This window comes from Talaromyces amestolkiae (genome assembly GCF_001896365.1).
Source record: "Talaromyces amestolkiae strain CIB chromosome Unknown scaffold6.1, whole genome shotgun sequence".
NCBI classification, from domain to species: domain Eukaryota; kingdom Fungi; phylum Ascomycota; class Eurotiomycetes; order Eurotiales; family Trichocomaceae; genus Talaromyces; species Talaromyces amestolkiae.
In genome coordinates this window covers 352,412-372,544 of record NW_024468042.1, presented here as the reverse complement: position 1 = coordinate 372,544, position 20,133 = coordinate 352,412, and the positions used below count along the sequence as shown (strand labels likewise).

General features: G+C 47.3%; 4 protein-coding genes across 4 annotated transcripts; 1 reads left to right on the top strand and 3 right to left on the bottom strand.

Annotated features, from left to right (window-relative positions):
- Window positions 1-263: 263 nt before the first annotated feature.
- On the bottom strand, window positions 264-6,448 carry BHQ10_003722 (uncharacterized protein; the record flags this gene model as incomplete). Its single annotated transcript, XM_040876010.1, has 10 exons — window positions 264-334; window positions 668-809; window positions 866-1,331; window positions 1,383-1,863; window positions 2,606-3,217; window positions 3,286-3,844; window positions 3,905-3,944; window positions 5,204-5,228; window positions 5,304-5,491; window positions 5,553-6,448. The coding sequence occupies 10 exons, from the start codon at window positions 6,446-6,448 to the stop codon at window positions 264-266; spliced, it is 3,480 nt and encodes a 1,159-aa protein (XP_040732226.1).
- A 341-nt stretch (window positions 6,449-6,789) lies between these two features.
- Window positions 6,790-7,527, top strand: BHQ10_003721 (uncharacterized protein; the record flags this gene model as incomplete). Its single annotated transcript, XM_040876009.1, has 1 exon — window positions 6,790-7,527. The coding sequence occupies one exon, from the start codon at window positions 6,790-6,792 to the stop codon at window positions 7,525-7,527; it is 738 nt and encodes a 245-aa protein (XP_040732225.1).
- A 1,578-nt stretch (window positions 7,528-9,105) lies between these two features.
- Window positions 9,106-14,171, bottom strand: BHQ10_003720 (uncharacterized protein; the record flags this gene model as incomplete). The annotated part of the gene is made up of 7 exons (XM_040876008.1): window positions 9,106-9,467; window positions 9,516-9,901; window positions 9,960-10,057; window positions 10,413-11,464; window positions 11,517-11,585; window positions 11,813-12,275; window positions 12,621-14,171. 7 exons carry the CDS (start codon window positions 14,169-14,171, stop codon window positions 9,106-9,108), a joined length of 3,981 nt encoding a protein of 1,326 aa, XP_040732224.1.
- Window positions 14,172-15,354: 1,183 nt separating this feature from the next.
- BHQ10_003719 (uncharacterized protein) lies at window positions 15,355-16,773 on the bottom strand (the record flags this gene model as incomplete). The annotated part of the gene is made up of 4 exons (XM_040876006.1): window positions 15,355-16,006; window positions 16,067-16,382; window positions 16,465-16,598; window positions 16,667-16,773. 4 exons carry the CDS (start codon window positions 16,771-16,773, stop codon window positions 15,355-15,357), a joined length of 1,209 nt encoding a protein of 402 aa, XP_040732223.1.
- Between the last annotated feature and the right edge of the window lie 3,360 nt (window positions 16,774-20,133).

Sequence of the window (20,133 nt, the reverse complement as noted above, 5' to 3'; positions counted from 1 at the left end):
GCGCTGATGGGATCGGTGCAATTCTCGCAGAAAATGAGTGAATAGTGGGGATATTGTATGATACATCACAACGAGATCCCCGCTACTGTGCCACATATCGACGTGCATAAGTTAGAAGAATGATAGAATTCTTAACCGGAGACAGCTACATGCTTTGGGATCTCTAAAATTAACGATGCATATCCACCTAAGGTTGAATTTCCATCCAACCAGGTATAACTATCAACAGCTCTAGTAAGAGGTCCGAGCTAGACTCTCCGCATCTAAAACGCAGTCGAAATTTGAGCGAGAATTTCAGCGAGAGTCTCTAGGAGAATGAGGGTCTCACTAATTACTAGTGCTATTGTTAGCTACACATGGCTATGGCAGGGTAACATTCGTAGATCTTAGATCTCGATGAAGTGTATCATTAACCGCTAAGAAACTATTCTTGATATGTACATATACAGCTCAGCTTCTTATTGATCTACTCCACACGGAGTATTTAATACCCAAGCATTAATCTCCTCATCTAACCCCGCATCGTGAACGGACCCTGACTCGCGTTCATTATCTATCCCAGATCTGACTTGTGGATGATCTGGTAGAGAAAGACATAGTCGTGAGGGCCCCGAAACACCAAGCTCGACCATACGGGTATGCAGAAGTGAAAGATGTTCAGACTTACCACTTGCAGTCAAGCCTAGAAGTTGTTCGAGAGCAATAACAACATGCTCCGGTCCGTATTGCTGGCCACGCATTAGCCCGATGGATGGGACGACAGCAATTGTGTCTAGAAGAGAATGCGCTACTTGAGAAAGTTTGACTTCCTATGAGAGTGTCAAGAACAATGATCTTACGTTCTCCAGACTAGACGGAAGCTTACCATGGAATAAGCATGGGCGCGGATCGAACTCGATTGAACCTTGGACAGAAACGATAGCAAATCCCTCGCGAGATGGAACGGATACTCTGGGGTAAAATGCACATTGCAGGCATCCGACTCGAGCATAAATCGCGAAGCAGCGTGCTGCCACAGAAGCGACCTCAACCAAGCGCGTGTCGTCTCGATATCTGCGATTTGCAAGTCTCCCAGCGAGGTCAGATGATGGGTGCGTGTGTCAAGGTCGGTTGAGATGCACTGCAGCTCCTCTTTACTATATGATGATATGGGAACCGCCTGTTCAAGCGCTGTGGATTGCACCAACTCAGTTTCAACATAAGTGAATAAGCGAACGAGCTCGCAGAATCCACCGACGGAATGCGGATTGATATCGTGGGCGTCGAGAAAGGTCGGATATTCGTTGATCTTTTGCATGGTCATGGGGAGACGATGTTGTATGCAGAACGTCCTACGACATCAATCATCATCGTCCAATTGCAAATGACAAGCCTCAACTCACCGTTCCGTGACAAAGAGCACCCAAAAGACTCGAAGTCGCAACTCCTTTTCATCCCTGCACACGGACTTCAAAGTAGTCGGGTCTCCGAGACGCAAAAGATCAGCGTAAGTGATGGTCTCACGCAGAGCAAAGGTCGCAGCACTCATTTGCCCCGTATTGGCGTAGTACATGTGAAGGAAAAGGGAGGTAAGCAGTGAATTGACGGTAATGGAGTTTTGATGATTGTATTGGGTACGATGCCGTAGACAGTCCTTTACAAAGTCTTCTCCTTCCACACTTGGGGCTTTTTCAGACATGCTCTCATTTCGTGAAAGCTTCAATTGTACGATTGTCGCCGCACTTAGTGCTGCAGCCAGCGCGTAGGATTCATAATCGATCTTCCGGCGGTCGTTCAGTCGGGCTTTCAAAGAATCGATGGACACAATCGGCCAGGTCGTGTACAATGAGTCTTTGTAGATATCGAGATAAGTGAAGTAGGTCCCTAGAGAAATCGGTCTCTGGTCAAGAGTGTTGGTACATGATGATGACAGCTGTGCCTGTAGTTGCTCCAATTTTATCTTGGTTGACTTCCGAGGACCTTTGGGTCCCCGGCGCCTGCGGACTTTCAAGAAGGTGCATCGTTGGTCATTCTTGATGCAAATCCAGCACGGATTATTTCCATCGCATTTAACACGTCGGAGCGCGCAAGCATCGCACGGCACCGATGGCATGATGAAAGGGTGCTGTCTATTGAGCCGGAGAGTAATGCGGGTGTCAGATTGGGGTCGGTCTGCAGGACGGAAGGTCTAGAAGGTGTTGGTTTCTACCTAGTCTTATATTAAACCGCTCATTTGATATCCCGGCCAACAGCGGCTTTGCGGTCCAATCAGGCCGTTCAAACCCCATCAAGCCCTGCTTTGTTGGGTGAATGTTACACCCAACTTTGCGGGGTAGGTCATCTAACTAAGGTTCCCTATGCCATATCGGTTTAGTACACTAGAATTGTCATCTGCAAAGCCGAAATAGCTTGACAAGTTATTGGGATTACACGGGGTCATAAATAAGATTTAACCTATTTTGCAAAACTAGAGCGACGATCTTTACATAGCTAGTCATTCATGTGAAGCAGACAATTTGAATTATCAAAGATGTCTTGGACAGGCGCCTATCCGAAGACTTCTGTGTGCAGATAACTCAAGAAAGACCAACAACCTCATAGTTCCAGTTGCAAATGCTAGACGTACTCTCGGATGCCACAGACTTTGTACCCGTTGCAGTCGCCACTACACTGTTTGAGCTATCCAAGACCTGGATGTACTGGCCGCTGCCCACCTGGAGGCCAGGAACACTATTGTAGTTCAATCCAGCAACACCGGGGTAGCTGCCGATTAGCTGAGAATTGCTATAAACATTAATCGTATAGCCGGCAGAGGGCAGGATGACGGCAAAATTCACGGCATCGAGGGCAGATTGATAGTTGGAGATGGTAGACGAGCAGCCTGCAGTGGTTAGGAGCGTACGATACCAAAGCGCACCAACAGGGGCACTGTTTGGAGGGGTTATCTGAGAGATGTCCGTGGCTCCGGCTTTGTAGGCGCTAATGAAAGGGGTGATTATCTGCAACCAGCCCTTATGATCAAATCCATCAGCGTACGTTCCGATGGAGGTTCCATCGATCTGCTCAGCCCAGAAGTCGCCAACGTAGTGACTCTCGCCTGCGTCATTCCAGGTAATTACTTCGACAAAATCGGGCTGCAGGGTCAAAATCTGTTCCATGCGCTGAGGTAGGTTGTCTTCGCCGATGCGGTACCAGTCTTGACCGGAGCCGAGGTATTTGAATTGGAAGGATGAGAGGGCTGAAACGCACCCCAATTAGATTAGCTTACACTCGTAGTCTGTAATTTATGAATGCTCGAATACTTACGCATCATATACACAGCTCCAGCTGCATGTGCCTCAGCCAACGCCTGGGCATCCACACTATCGCTGACATTTGCGGGTGTAGTTCCTGCTGCTGGCCAGGCCGACTCCCAAGTGAATACCCCAGAAAGTATAGGGTATGCACTAAAGACACCAGTGGGATACCCAGAATAGTCGCCGAAATTGGGGACGAAATAAGGGGTGATGCCGTATGTCTGTTCTAGAGGAACGATGAAACCACTGTCCCACTCCGAATTAGATATCGTACCACCTGTATACGTGCTGATGAACGCCTTGCCGTCCACGAAATAGTACGCTTCCTGGGCAACAAAAGGGGCGAGGAACGCTGCGAGGCTGGAAACATCTAAACCCCAGCTCATGTCAAATGAAATGAACAGCTTGAAGCTGGTTCCGGCGGCGGCTGTGAACAGGTAGTTTAGGGCGTCAGTATTCCAAGTATCGCTTGAGCTGATTGTGTGAGTGTTCAGCGCGAATCCATCGAAACCGGCAGCAATGGCGTCATTTACATCTGTTACAGCTTCTGCGGCAGTCATAGAGCCGACCTGTGCCGAATTATTGAGTATTAGGGTACCCTAGGGGGCCGTAGACTGCATTTAACTTACCATGTAGTGAGCAAAAACAGCGCGACCAGTGGGAGATGCGCTGGAAGTTGAAGTAGTCGTAGACTTAATAGTAGTGGTAGTAGTAGGCTTGGTAGTGGTACTAGTCGAAGTGGTTGTAGACTTAGTAGTAGTGGTACTGGTTGAAGTGGTAGTAGGCTTAGAAGTTGTAGTTGTTGAAGATGTAGTCGTAGTGGAAGTAACAGAACTTCCCGTGCCACTCGACATCTTTATAATTTGTTAGTGAAAAATACCTGCAGAAATAGAAAGATCAGACTAGCCAGCACAGCAGTTGTCGAGCTTCCCACTGATGCAGACGCAACACAAGTTCCAGCAACGTTTCCGGAAGCACTGTACACACCAACCAAACCAACTTGACAACAGAAGCCATTGCCCTGAAATCCCTTCCATAGAGACCAACTCGAGTCAGCACACTTTGAACCGCCCTCGACAGCACCCACGCAAACGGAATCTATCCAAGGAGGCACGTTAATCATTTGTTTCCGGGCTTCACGTTCCCGAATAGAATAGATCACTGACCAGAAGCACAGCACGAGGCTACCTCATCATTCTGGGCTGCAAAGCAATACAGACTAGACGGGCAGCATGCTCCTCCACCACAGGAATTCGTTCCACTAGGACAGCTGCTCGATTGCAACGACCATCCTTGCTGGACGGAGCGCCGGTCATGCCTGATAGCTGATGCGGAAACCAGGAGCGGAGCGTAGAGCCCCCAAAGCATTGCCTTCAAGAGCACGGCCATGATTTATGGTAGAAAGTGTCGTCGTCCCGTTTTTCCCGGTGATGATGGCCAAGAATTATGACCATGATGGACGTACTATTTATAATGACTGTTTCCTCGTAGATATCGTCGAAACGGCCGCTGGAAAGCCGAAATTAAAGTAGAAAATTCCGGCTATCAATCTACCAGTTTCATATTTGCCGGCGTGGCGCTGTGTTAACACTAGTCGATCGTCAGCAATCAGCATGTTGGGAAACCAGAAAGTATCGTTGGTGGACCTGGTTTAGGTTATCACAAGCAGAGCACCATGTAACATTGCGATGCGGGACGGTGTTTCTGCATTTTGATTCAAAAGCCTCTTACCTCACTTAGTAGTAGGCTCGGTAACATAGAAACTCTCCTACTCAGTTTTAGGTAAATTAGCAAAGTGCCGGATTCCCATACCCATGACCGCGATTTTCAGCGAGAAATCGAGCGACTGCGATGTCAGCGACGACAGTCTAAGTATCTGCGCTACTTACTGCTATTTTTTACAACCATTTTCATTGGTCAGTACTTACGAGTATGTAATAAGCTTGACGGCAGCTGCATAGCTCCGACTTATAGAACACGAAATAATAACATGGTATCATCATTTATCAAACTACTTACATATCTAACCCATCAACTGCAACTGGTCATCCGGCGGCCATCGCACCTGCGCAAAGCTCAGGCACCGCTTTATACTCTGTAGATATTTCCGCGTAACTTCATCCGACATGATATGGGCCTTGTTGTCGCTTTCGTGCAATTTCTCTCGTGCTGAACGTTCGTGGATACCCACCATGGTGACACCGATAGGCCATGCCCTGTATTTTATTAGTAAATAGACATTTTTGAAAAACACTTTGTATCAAAAGGAGGGCGTACGCTTTTCCAATACTCAGTCTCAGATAACCATCATTCGCGTCCACATATCTTCTTTCCTGCGCGCAATGCACAATCTCAACCACGGCTTCCAGAACCGTATGATCGATATCCCCAGTCTCAAATTTCTTAAACAAAGGTCGCATATTATCCCTACTTTGCACCATGGCATTGAATGCCTGTCGACCCGCAAAGCTCTCCTTGACAGATGTGTCTCGTTTAGCGAGCGCAATTGCCCATTCTTCCAGCAGCATAGTGAAGTACGAGGCGAGTTGTCTGAAAAGAAAGTTTCTGGCTTCTGGATCAATGTCTTTTGGTATTTTGACGGGTATCTTCATGTCTTTCTCTGGCACTAATTCGAGAGTGGTCGGGATAGGGCCTTTGGAGAGTTGTGGCGTAAGTGATCGTTGAACCAGTTTTCGATATCGCTTAAGGCGAGCTTTGTGCGTCTCCGCGAACAGAGTTGCTGGCTCATTCAGTTCTCTCAATTTCTTGATCAATTCCTCATCATCGATATCGTCCTCTTCCGGCACCGGCGTTCCTTCTTCACTTGCCCGCGGCGGTAGCTCCGGTAATCCCAGCCTCTTCCTCCTCTGTCTTTCGGCAGCTTCCTCTTCAGCTTCCCTTTTCTTGCGCGACTCTTCCGCTAACTTGCGTTTCTTTTCTTCGCGTTCACGTCGTCGCTCAATCTCGTCTTCTTCGTGTTTGCGTTTGAGAGCTGCTTTTTCCTCCCGTTCCCGTTGTAGTCTCTCCTGTTCAGCGTTGTATGCTGCGATGCGCGCTGCTTCGACGTCGGCTCGGCGCTGGTATTTATTGTTGTTTGTGGTTTCTTTTTTGTCTTTGGTGTCGCTGGGTTTGGCCTTGGAGATTTCCTTGGCCATTAAGGATGCGAAATCCATGGTGGCGGTCGCGGTGTGAACTCTTGATGAATGAAAAGTTCGCACGAAGCAGTATGCTGTATTATATAGCTTTGATGTAGCCAGCTAGCTTTACTTGCCAGTTGTTCATGACTCGTGGGTAAAATCGAGGTCGAAATGCAGGCAGACTAAAAGCTTTGGCGGAGACGGAACGAAGATCTTATCTGGAAGTCTCCACCTCCACTGTCCCTTCCTAGCTACACCTCACCAACTTACACACCACATCTAAACTTACACAACAATCCCCGCTAAAATACATTCGCGCACGTCTACCAGAATACTGATTGATTTTTTGCACCGCTGTCCTCGCGGCGCAACGCAATATGGCAATCAACCGCGAAACTACCGTGCCCTTCCACCTCAAACTATTCTTCCGCCAAAACGCCTACCACGCCCTCACCGACTTCCCAATCCCTACTCCTACAGGACCCAGCTGCACAAGAGAACTACCTCCACACCTAGAAATTTACACATGGCAGTCGTGTTCATTGCGCGAACTGTCCAGTCTACTAGCTGGCGCATTACCATCACAACTACCCGATCCTCAAGCCGGGACCAGGCTTTGTTTCCGACTTGTATACCCCGATACACGCGGCGCGGCGACGGAGGGGCGAGGGAGATACCTTTCGAAAGATATCGGGAGCGTTATTCTAGGACGATCGGCAGAAAAGAACGGACACGACGAGCAACGAACGAATGGCGCGCGGCGGGGATTTATGGGGAAAGACGTCTCTAATCAAGACGAGGCAGATAAGACGCTAGCCGATGCGCGATTCGTGGTGGGTGACTACGTGGATGTTGCGATTTTACCTCCGCTAGATGATGGGAGTGTTGCGCCGCCGGTGCAAGGTGGGAGAGGACCCCCGGGAGGACCTATTGGGGGTGGCATGAGGGCGTTCAGAGCGCCGCGTGAGAATGGTGGTGGGAGACGAGGGCCTGGGGGTGGTGGCATGGGACGAGGACCACCAGGGAATGGATTGCCGAGTGGTGATTGGAAGAGAGGCGAACGATTACCAGAAGAACGCGGTGGGGGATGGGGGAGGCGCAGAGGTCCTTATTAAGTGAATACAGACCTTCAGTATGAGAGAAGTCAAAATTGAGCGTCACTTACCTACAAAAGTGCTCTTTTCCAAATGCTGGACATCAAAGTGTGCTTGCTATCTGGGCGCTTGTTTGGGTGATTCAGCGACAATATGAATTTGTCGAATATTTTTTTCTGGGTCATATAGCTGAACCGATGAGTAGTGCACTCGAAACCTTGATGAAACCCTTGACTCTTTTTACCGAGACGGTCTTCGTCAGCTGAAGGCCTTACATGTCACGGCTTTTGATTACGGCTGGCTTAGGGATTGAGGAAATTTGGAATGAATCTAGGGGAAGATGAATTCAACTGTGCGATACCATGTATATTATGATTCTATTATGTCGGCATCTCCGCATGTACTACTACTTTAATGAAACAAGTCCAAGGACAATCTGTAGCCATGAAAGAGGTCCTACACGTCTTCGATCCGTCCAGAGCCGATTATCAGATTGTAGTTAATCGCATTTATTGTCTATACAGAACTTTATACGTCATGACAAACACGTCCAGAGCAGATAACGCACTCCACAAAGAACGTATAGCTTTGGTAAACTTAAATCCATTTCTCAATATATACAGGTACAAATTGCGAAGCAGCACAAGACTTCACACGTCTAATTCGAGAACCTTTGAATCGCGACCGTTCCGAACACAGGAAAACAACCAAGGCAATCGACAATCGCAGAGGCGTGACGGCATTCATCGTGAGAACCGCACTGCACCGTCCGCAGCTGACAACAAATCATTCCGACTTTACCGAAGTTACAACTCGAAGCAACTGGAGTTGAAAAAGTGAACAAATCACGCATCTCCATCAAGGCTTATTCCCTCTAAAATTCAGCAATGGTATCACCTCGTCTCTTTCCGCGCAAGTCATATTTTCCCTATATAATCCACTGCTGTCAGTCCATCGCTACGCACACAATTTTCCCGGGAAATTTGGAGTGCGCTCACATCAGTGCTATACGCAACATAGCCAATGATACTAGGCACAATGCCGACGTAGAGCAGAGTCAACCATGCGTTTCGCGGTGTCCATTTGAAGTATTTGTAGCGGTTTGCGTTGAGTTCTGCACATCCCGGATTAGCATTCATCCAAATTCTCGCACATCGATAGTGCCTCCAGAAGCGAAAAAAACGTCGATGCGGAGTGTCTAGAGATAGAATCGAGGAGGGAATTACCGTAGTACTTCTGCAGAGCAGGGTCGAGGACGAGAGCTGTGATGGCGGAAGGGTTAGCAATTGCCTGTAGACTGAAAGAGTTGGGTATATTGAATGAAATTCTCGGAACATACATTTGCTCGGGCCAGCCATTGTGAAAGATCTCAATGGATGACTGAATTGAAGGTGATCGTGATCTTTGTGAGGTAGCGTGCGGATGTTGAAGGTGGACGAGGTGAGGTGATGCCAAGACTGTGGCGCTAGTATATATAAGGTATAGCGTCATTACTTGAGATTATTGATTCCTCTCATTCTCCCCGTAAATAACTTCCAATTATTTTCGCATTCGTGGTTTACACCTGGTATAACAATACAAACAAAAAAAAGAAAACAATTACAACGAGGCGGAAAATTTCCCATCCACCTCTTCAATCTTCTTCACTGCCCTTTGATACCCATCATCCTTCTTCAACCTCTCCCCAAACGCCACAATCTCAGGGTAACTTTCCTTTGTAATAACTCCTCTACCCGTAGCCGCAATAACGGGAAAACTCATCAACATATCAGCCGCAGTGAATTTGGGCCCACAAAGCCCCCCTCGTTGGCTCTCGGTGGTTCCAGGAGCAGACTTGAGTTGGCCTTCCAGGAACGGGAAGTGAACGGCGAATTGCTTGTCGAGCCAACTCGTCTGAATTCTGTCTGCGACCAGACGGGGAATAGGTTTGAGGAAGAATGGGATTGGAGCGTTGCGCACGCCTGCACAATCGTCAGCTAACGAACACCTCGAACAGAAAGGTAACGTACTATCAACAATCAACGCCGTAACCATCTGTGGCATCAAACTGCCCTCCACATAATGCATATAAAATCTATACCTCAACCACTCCTCTGTCTCTAAATTCTTGGCCGCATCTTCCTCCGACGCATACTTCTTCGGGATGAGACCCTTCTCTTCGCCCCGGAAATGATTGAGTAAATATTCCACAATCGCCCCGGATTCAGCCAGCACCAAGGGTTGCGCGTACTCTGGTCTTTCGACTGTGATAATGGGCGATTTGCCTAGAGGATGAACGGCTTTGAGCTCGGCGGGCGCGAGCATGTCCTTGCCGCGTTTGAAGGTTTTGAGTGCGTAGGGGACGGAAAGGGCCTCGAGGATCCAAAGGATCGAGTGTGCGCGAGACTGCTCTAGCCTATGTCAATGATTAGTTTGTGTAGATTGTAGATAGAGATGCTTGAGCCGGGTGGTACCAGTAGAGAGTGACCTTGATATCGGAGGAGGCCATTTTGTTTGTCTCGTGGTTCGCTTTGATGATTGATGGTTCAGGTGAGGGTATACCGGTCTGGGGCTGGACGATTAGGTACGAACAGGAGATTTTCTTATGTATTATTCTGACAATCGATCTAGACGAATCCACTTAATAACCAAGTCGATCCCAACAAATAGGTTTCACGTGCAGTAGATATATCCGGCTTCGTCATGGCTGTGCCGGTGGATCTACGTACTTAGCCTTTTTCGGGTCTTGCCGAGGTCCATCTATCTATGCAACGATCTGATAAGGATAACATGATGAAGATCGGTCCATTGGTTGGTTATTAGCAGTATTAGTCTTCGATCTTGGGACGATTCAATAAATTGTCATTTAGATCAGACTATCCTAAGAACCCCCGTTTCCGATTCCGCGCTCTTTGACACGTTGATACCTCCAGCTTAACAGCCGTAAAAATTATCTCCAACTGATTGCTAAAACCATCTGGCTGAACCCGTAGCCGCCATTGCCCGTTATGGACCATCCATCGTCCTTGCGGTGAACTGGCGCTGTGATCATTTTCTTCCTCCCGTTTCCGTTTCGCGGGCGGTCCAGTATTTGAACCGTTGAGCGGAACTGTAGCGCCGCTGGATTTCTCCAGAATGAAGCCCGTAGATCCACCCGGTTTAGCGCAGTAACATTCGCCGTCAATGACGATATCGGCATCTGGTCCAATTTGAACTTTTGGTCGATCTTCGCTGAGAGGCGAATGGCCCGGGCTGGCGGTGGTATTTCTTGATCCGCCCCCGGCCATCATCATCAGACCCAGGGGAGCTTTGTTTGGTAAGTTGAGTTTGTTGGCGATTACTTGCACAAGACTGCTCACGCGGGCTTTTGTCAGTCCGCGAAAGTCGGCGCGCATTGATTCCATATCAATCACTGTACCCTGTCCGCCGATTTCAACTATCAATTCGCATGGCTTGTCGTCCACGAATGGTCGCGCATAGTATACCCAGCCGGAAGACGTAGATCCATCCACAAGCGACCCATCGGCCACAAACTGAACTCCCGATTGACGGATGTCTTCAAGTCGAATCACAATCTCGCTGCAATCTCGTTCAGGGTTGTAGCTTATCTCATGCGGAAGAAGTTTCTGCTCCAGACCGCGAAAATGTAGATACCGACAATCGCGAAGAAGTTCTGCCCGGTGACTTTCGTTTTTGATCTCTACCGGATATCCTCGAAGGATGTGTAGTATCTGTGCAAAAACCTCCGCTGATCGGTTCGGGACACTGGGTGGAATGATCGAAGGGGGTCGTAACAAGCCCTTTTTCTCTAGTCCCGGTAGCATCATAGGAGGTGCCGAGAAATGAATGTTGAATCCCAGCGTGAAGAAATTGGGAGAGTCCCCTGGTGCCGAGAAGATATCTTTTGGTATTTGGAAGTCTCGTTCGCCGATTTGGAAGAAGACGTCGGACTCGAAAAGCTGACCGGTAAGTCGGGGAACTATGACGAGTCAGTCTATGCATTTGCTACGCGAGTTAACTTGAGAGCGTACGACTGTAGAACTGCGCGTCCATATATAGTCTCACATATTCCTCACCAGTTCGTGGCTGGACGTGGTAGCCTGTCGAACATCAGTAAGCTAGAAAGAAAGATGCTGACACCACCAACCTTGTAAATGTCTACATATTTCGCGAAAGATCACCGGATCTCGGTCAATATAGAGTGTGCGAATGGTTGCATTCTGATCTGTTCGTTGAAGCTGCTCTTCAAAGAATGAGGAAAAATACGACGGTGCTCTAGGCTTTTCAGTCCAATGGTCTAAATTCGTACCCGGAATTTACAACTGACCGTCAGAGGCTATTGACGCTCCCGATAACCGAAATAGCTCCGATCCTAGCTGTATTGAGAATACTTTTTCTGGTGGAAGGTTGCTTTTTTGTGTTCCGGCTTCGAGGGGTCTTTTTGGATCTGAAGCGGAGGATTGTCTTAGAATGCCATGTGAGACTGTGAGATCGAAGTCGGCCCGATTCTTGAGGGCTGCTGCGTTGCCTTGCTCATGGAGGCCTGTTTTTGGATCGACGTCCGGCACTTTATCGAATGTTTGTGGTGTGCTACTGGTGCTGTTGGTAGGAGCTTGTTGCGCTGAAGTGTTGGATGGTGGCATAGCTGTAATGCGCTTTGCTCCAGCCCGAGCGAATTGTGATTCCACTATCACGGAGAGGATATTTCGAGTATCCCGACGTCGTTTCTCTTTCTTTTGTAAGACGGGAGTTGCGCGATTGTTAATCTTACGGGTGTGTCCACGTTGCAGCTACATTCCGACAGATCAGTCGTACCGAAATGAATGATCACCGATTAATTAATTACACAGACCGTACGTTCAATGACGAATATAGCTTGGAGTAGCCAATCAAACTGCGTCATCCTGTATTATATCTTACATGCATCAATCCGGCATGCACTCCGTACCGCCGGAGGAGCTAAGCTACACTACGCTAGTTAACCATTATTCGACTGCTTCACAACACTACGCATCTACAAAAAGTCAACAACATCTTGAAACTGTATTAATTCTTGTTCGCCTGGTCAACTCTCCATCCGAATTGAGTCGCATCCACGTGGTTACGACCCACAATCAGACATGCGCGTTCTCTACCTCAACCGCCGTTTTCTGCTTTGCCGCGTCGACGATTCCCTCGTTCATCGCCCTTGCTTCGGCTCTTTCGGCCAATTCCTTCGTGATGCTCTCCATGAAAGCCGCATCTGTCGAGTCTTTGACCACCCTCCATATACTGGGCCTCTGTCCATCACGGTCGGCAAACAACAAATCAACAGCCTCTAACGGCAATTTGCTGGTCTCAGGGAAACAAAAGTACACTAAAGGAATCGTGACGAAATTGATCACTGCAAAGACGACATAGCTTTTGTATCCGATATTAGTGATCATAGGCGGCGTGATCTCGACAACGAGAAAAGTAAACAGCCATTGCGATATGACGGCAATGGCACCACCACGCAGACGCAGCTTCAGCGGCAGCAGCTCACTGGGGTAGATCCACATGTTGGATTGCCAGCCCAGCGTGAAGAAGGTTTGGAAGAGATACAGCACGACCGCGGCGGCGTAACCCAGTCCCTGCGTACCGATGCCGACAAATATTGCGGAAAGCAGCATACACACGCCCATTCCCATGCTCCCAATCATGAACAACTTGCGTCTTCCGACACGGTCAATGGCGAACCACGGGATGATACTGCTTAGGAAGTAAAACACTTGCAATCCACCAGAGACGAGCATGGCATTATAACGGCTCATGCCGATCGAGTTTTCAAACACATAGGGGCCTAGCGAAGACATGACGTTGACTCCAGACAATTGCTGAAAGAAATTCGCTGAGAATCCAATGGCAACCCGTGTGAAACCACTGATACCGCCGTCTTTGAACGCATCGCTCCATGACCCTACTTCCTCGGCTTCAATGGCAATAGCATACTGGATCTGACCAAGTTCTTCGACGACATCATCGGCGTCCAGGTGCTGGCCACGGAGAGCTGCCAAGGAATGTTTGGCGCGTTCGATTTGGCCAGCCGCAGCGAGCCAACGCGGTGACTCAGGCAGGAATGGTATAAATACAAACAGGACCAGGCAAAAGACGCATTGAAAGGCACATGGCACGCGCCATTGCACTGACCCGGCGTGAAAGGACATGCCATAATCCAACCAATTCGCAATAATCAAGCCCATGATCAGGTTAGACAGCTGCATAGCCATCATACGACCTCGCGACTTGGGTGTGGTACATTCCGACAACCAGATGGGAATAACGGTAGTCATAATTCCCAACCCGAACCCTGCTACCAGACGTCCCACCAAAAACTGCGGCAAACCAAATGAACTTGCCTGCAAAATTGCGCCTATAGACACAATGACTGCACCGGCGAAATTGTTTGGCTTACGACCTCCCCAGCGATCACCAACCAGAAACTGATACAGAGCGCCAAACATACATCCGACCTCATAGGACGAAACCATAAAGGCGAGAAGAGATGCATTGGGATTGCCGAACAGGTCCAGGAATTCGGGAGATGTGGTAAGTCCACCCATGTAACCGAGATCGTAGCCAAAGAGGAAAAATCCTATTGAACAACAGAAGGTGACGGCGTATACGAGGGGTTGGCCTTTGAGGCCAAGATACTGTGGTTGATCCATATCGCAATTGTCAATCTGTACATGCAACAAATCACTAGGAATACTCCTGGAAAGAAATTGACAGGCAGATCAAAACGTGCCAAGGCCCTCATTATATAGGCAGATTTTCCAAGAGCTATTGCAGTTATGACTATCCCCATTCAACCCCACGATGCTCTAAATGGAAGGCGAGTATGTCGCACCGACTTGTTCGTGCTACATTTACCCGGTTTAAGCATAAAGCATAGTGATCAGCGCTTCAAAAGACCAATTAGTCTGGCTACATGCTAGCCAAAGTCAAAACGTCTGCTTTCTATTCGCTGGGTGTCTCTTTCCTGGTTTTTCCTGTAGGTCAATCCCAGAAAACCTCGGATAATTCGTTCTGCATGTCGATCGGAGCATGTCCGAGATGGGCTCGGAGCTGGGCCTATTGCCGTGGGGGAGTCAGTGAACGTCGCGGAGTGAATGCGGAGAGATGTGGACATAGTAAAACCTCTACGTATTGCTACAATCGGAAGGTTTGACGAAGAGAAAAGTTTTATGTACTACGTTGCATGGTAGTACAGTATATCGCCTAAGTTTTATTCGGGAGTATATCCGCAAGACATTTCGTTGTCTATACAGTGGTAATTGAATTCTTTTATAAAACTTTGTAAGTGTATTTTATTAGTAAGAAAGTTATGACTGAGTTCTGCTCCTCACCCTTATTTGCTCTAATTCATGCCTGTTTTGATTGCGTATAAATATCCACTTAGGGCTAGTATAACAGTTCAGGGCTTGCGAGATGACTTTGTATAGGGCTTGTAGGAATACTTGTCTGAGCACCTAATCAGGGCACTCGTATGAAGCCCACTAGAGGATTTACGTTGGGCTTCTAGGAGTGTTTTCCTGAACACTTCACCGGGGCATTTGCTTGGGAGCTTATTGGAGCACTTGATTGAGAGCTCACTACAGAGCTCTTTTGCGATCTTATCATTTAGTGAAATAATATATGAGAGCGCTCATCGGCGCTCTAAGGAGCTCCATATAAGTGTTTCAATCGTGGTTGATCTGGGGGTGAGGAATTTAACTCGGATATAAGCTTGTTACTTATACTACGTAATATACCTGTGTGGATATCAAGCTTCTATTGGTGGTTACTATGCAGAAGAATGCCAGGCCTATGGCCAATGAGTACGCCTTTGTATGTTCGAACTTCTGTAGATTAATCCTCATCAATCTGCCTCGAAGGCCTAATCTTCAAACCACCCTTCTTATACATCTCATCCAATACATCCATTTGATCTATACTCGACTGATGCTCAACCCACACCCCCGTTCCCTTTCTGCCTCTTACACGATTCACAAACTCCTCGAGTTGATATCGATACGTCGACCAGGATGTGCCACCCGGGTGACCATCAGATTTGTCGGCCCAGTCATATGCTTTAATTGTAGTCTTGTTTCCCCATGATTTCACCGTTGTTGTTCCATTGCGTCTAATAGAATGTTGATCTTCAACGACGATACTGTGATATATGACGGGAGCAATGTGGTTGTACAACGTTACCGTGCGCTGCATTAAATGTTTCTCTCCATCTGCCAGCTTCACCTTCTCTTCGCTGACCTCCTTCTCCTCCAGCTCAGCAACACATTTCGGCCATCCCAGCCTCGGTGCCTTGACCCCCAAGATACTCCCCGCCAGACTGAAATCAGCAACCAACTTCCCAACAGCCCCAGCCTTGGACCTGAAAGTCGCCATAACAGCCTCATCAATCTGCTCCAAATCTTCCGCAGTATTACCGCGATGCTCAGATTCGGATATCTTCCTAAACTCGACACTCTCAACGACGGGGTGCGAATCATCCAACATGGCCCTAACATGCGAAACACAATACGTTGCAAAATCCATAGTGCAACCCCCCGATAACGCGTACCGAAATCGAATATCGTCCTTTCCAAAGTACCCCCGAGGCAGATAAAAGTAACTCTCAGCGCTCTTCACGGGTCCGGCCAAAGGGTCGTGGTGAATAAGTTGCATAAAACTCTGCCACGCAGGATGGAACGTATAATGGAACGCTTCCAATAATACAGGCGCATTCGGCGCCGTGACAGCCGGATGCTCGAACAATTTTCGTGCTTCGGCGCCGTTTGAGGTGCATGGCTTTTCGAGAAGGACGTGTTTACCGGCTTTGATGGCGCGGATTGCCCATTCGTAGTGGTGCGAGTTGGGCAGTGGGATATAGATGCAGTCTATAGATGGGTCGTTTATGATGTCTGTTTTGTACGCGATTGGTTAATGTGTTCATGGATTATGTAGGTGTCTGAAACGAACCCTGATAAGTATCATGAACACTTTCAATGCCATGTTTTTTCGCATATTTTTCAGCTCTCGCCCGATCTCGCGCGGCGACACATGCAATGACGACTTCGGGATGTGTTTTTGCCGGGAGGATTAGCGACATTGGCCTTGATCGAAATCACATCAGCTCATGCTACATTACTGGAAGAATAATCGGTCGGGTAAAAAAACGTACGCGATGTCCGAAGCCCCCAACAGACCGAATCGCAACGGGTTCTCGGCCTTGGGCACTTCGGGCGGAGAAATCAAGCTGTCGTAGATACGACGGAACATGTCTAGCATTTTTGCTGCTTACTCGGCGAGGTACTGGACTGTAATTCTCCACTGTCCTTGAAGCGCTTCAAGAGATGGATAATTATGCAACGAACTCGTCGTCGCGAGTTGAAAATATTGGCAGAAGAACTCGATGAATTATTCGGGTACGTTCTTCTATATATGACGAATCGACGTAGCCGATAATGGACTTTGAGAGCTTAATTTCAAAACGATTACGATTACATACTGATACGAGGAATACGACTAAGTCTCGTCAGGATGTTACCTTCCAACGGGTAGTATATGTACCTTGCGAAGCTAGTTATATACTAGCGATACTATTATACTGATATACGTGAGAACAAAGACAGGAACAAAAGGGAGCTACGAGCAGAGTATTGGCCATAATGCTGATTGATCGGCATTGCCATGAAACATTCTTTGTACGTTTTACCTGCCGCATTCTGGTTTTATGCCGAAACAGGGAGCGCCTATCTCAAAGGCAATTGAAAAAAGTACTTGTTGCTTTGTTGCAGAAAAAAAAGGATATGGTTTCAAAAATAAAAAAATCGCGGAATGTTCAAATATACTCCGTACACCATGCTAGAAGTAGATTGTGTAGGGCTTACTCCACGCTCTGAAGCTTCTACCAATGCGTAGACATTTCGGTCTCCTCTAAAACTTGAGTAGAACCATCAATGATTTCTTCTGGAAATCTTTTTACATTCTGGGTATTTATATCTCTTTTTGTGAAGAAATGAAAATGCCAATAGCCCTAAGTTTGGCTAGCTCGTGCGCCGAGTAAAGACCGATGCTACACATCGTTTTCGAACAAGCTTCCCCGTCGTTGACTACGAATACTAATTTATATACGTATTCTACACTTCTCGCGAATGTCGAGTACGTGTATTAAGCCCTTTGGCTATTCTAGCATAGGTAAGGCTGAAAAGGGCACGCCGGTGAAAGCTCAGAATATCATCAACCCTAAATCAAAACCCTAACACCGAACCCTAGGTCAGCCCTGGAGCTTCCATCTCCCTACCCAGCGAGACGTCCACGTTGAGCATTCCCTGAATTTGGCCTTGAGACTATTAGGCGATCGTATATGAGTAACATTTCTCAAGTGAGGTGTGGGTATAAATTAGGTACGCCTTGATATGAAACATCTGCCCTATATGATACCTCACACAGCTACCTGTGGGCATTGCACTTCAGAATCAGATCGATTTTAGCCAAGCCTAAGCTGCTTACTGAAAGACTTTCTTGGTGCCTCAGCAAGACACCCATGAAACCAGTCAAGGTGGGTATATGTAAGGAATTGCTCTAGAAAACAAAAATATCATTGAATGATAAAGAGCAAGAACGGGAATAACAGCGGAGACAAAAAGATGTGTCAGGGATAAGCCAGTTCTATTGAACCAGATTACTGGTGAGCATATGTAGTCTCTGTAGAATATAGATAATCAGAGTCTAGATCATGTCTAGTTAGGAATCAGTTACTAGACCTCAATCATTAAATCACTCTTTTCACTAGTACTGGCGATCGCAGATTACGTGCAGCTATACAATAATTGAGCAGTAACTAGATTTCCTGCATTTCGCCTGCTGACTCAACAATAAAGTTGTTCTACTAGTCGGTGATAAATGTTTCAAGTTCAGTATGCCTCGATCATTTTTATCTAGTGTGCGAGAACTTACCCGTCTCACGCATATTTCTGACCCGAGGCTTTTTCTTTTGTTCACGCGTCATCGATGGCAAAAGGCGCTTCGAATTTCACGCCCCTGACTTAGAATCCCAGGCAAAAAGTGGCGAGATAAGATTTCTATAGAGTATCTGGACAATGAATCCGGGGAATGCATACGCATTGACTTCTGTGAAATGGGTTCGCACATTAGCCTCATTTCAAGGGTAGGAGCTTTAGCTGCATATCAAGTTGACCTGCCGAGTCATCTTGAAAGTTTCACTGACTCAATTTTGGCAAAGTCCAACTCATATGTGGCAAAGCCGGTAATTGAGTCACCTTCACCAGAGTTATGTACCGTTTCTAATCAGTCAATATCTTTGGTTGACAAGAATCTACTACCATGAGAAAGTCCGGAAAGTTCTCGTAGTGAATCAATTGCTGGCCTCCCTTTATTTATACTATTCTCTAGGGAAGATTCTTCCATTGTCCATTTGCCGAGTGAAAGGGTTTGGTTCTTTGAGCATGATAACTGAGTCATAGCACAGTTTAGCGCACATCTAGCACTCATCTGACCCAAATAGGAGGAAGAGCACGAAGGGACGATTTTTTAGGTCCCAACACTTGATGATAAATAAAGAAAGCCGCCCTTGAAGTTTTTTGAAAGACATCAAGATTCCAAGTTTCCGCATATAGCCTTATGCATATTATAAATCCAACCACATCTCAACAACCATGCCCAAAAACACTATCATACATAAGCCACAGGACTGTACGTGGGCCCATTTGAAACAGGTGGACAGACAATCCTCTTAAGGTTGCTTATTTCGTTTATTGTTGCTTCTTAAGTTCCTGACCTCCACACCGGAACACACTCCCTCGTTACACAAGATCTGCCCTAGTCCGGCGATCCCGAAACAATAGGATCTCGCACAAAAGAGCCAAGCATGCAGGAGATTCAGGAAAAAGCAAAAATCGAGAAGAGCACGAACCAAAAACACACAGAATCGAAGATCACTAGTGGGTAAGTTAGCCTAAAGGTTATTTTCTAAACCCTGCATTATCAGGAATTCAAAATCCGGATTTCTTCGGTGATGCTCGTTTATTATATACTTGTACTTCACCGGACAGGTACAGAACCATTCGTACCCGACAACAACCATCCCAACATGGACAAAGGAACACAGACCCATAAAATTTCAGACCGAGAAGTGCCGTGTTTCCCATATATCATCTACTGATGATCATGATGTAGCAGTGGCACGTTCTCCAACCGGACTGCTGGGAATTACGATATGCACCGGGTCAGCATCAACGTTTTGCCAAATTCTTGTTGAGCACGTAAACCTCAACTGGTTTAGCACTACGGAATTAAGGACCATGGGGATACTCTCATTATTCGGTTAACCTTGCTTGCGTGTTTTCTTTTTCCTTCTAATGACTCTTTTGCAGTGAACATGCTAACGAGCCACGAACCATCCCATTTCCCTCTGCGGTTTCTTTGTCCATTCGCGGCAATCGTTGCTAACCCGGATCAAAGGGAGCTTCTTGTCATCGAATGACCTCATTAGATAGCTTTCTGGATTTTAGTCAAACTAGTTTTCTTTCATCTTGAGACGTATATCATACTTATGCCTCATTTGTCTCTCAACATTTCTTTTCCCATCTGGACCCCCCCCCCCCCCCCCCCCCCCCCCCCCCCCCC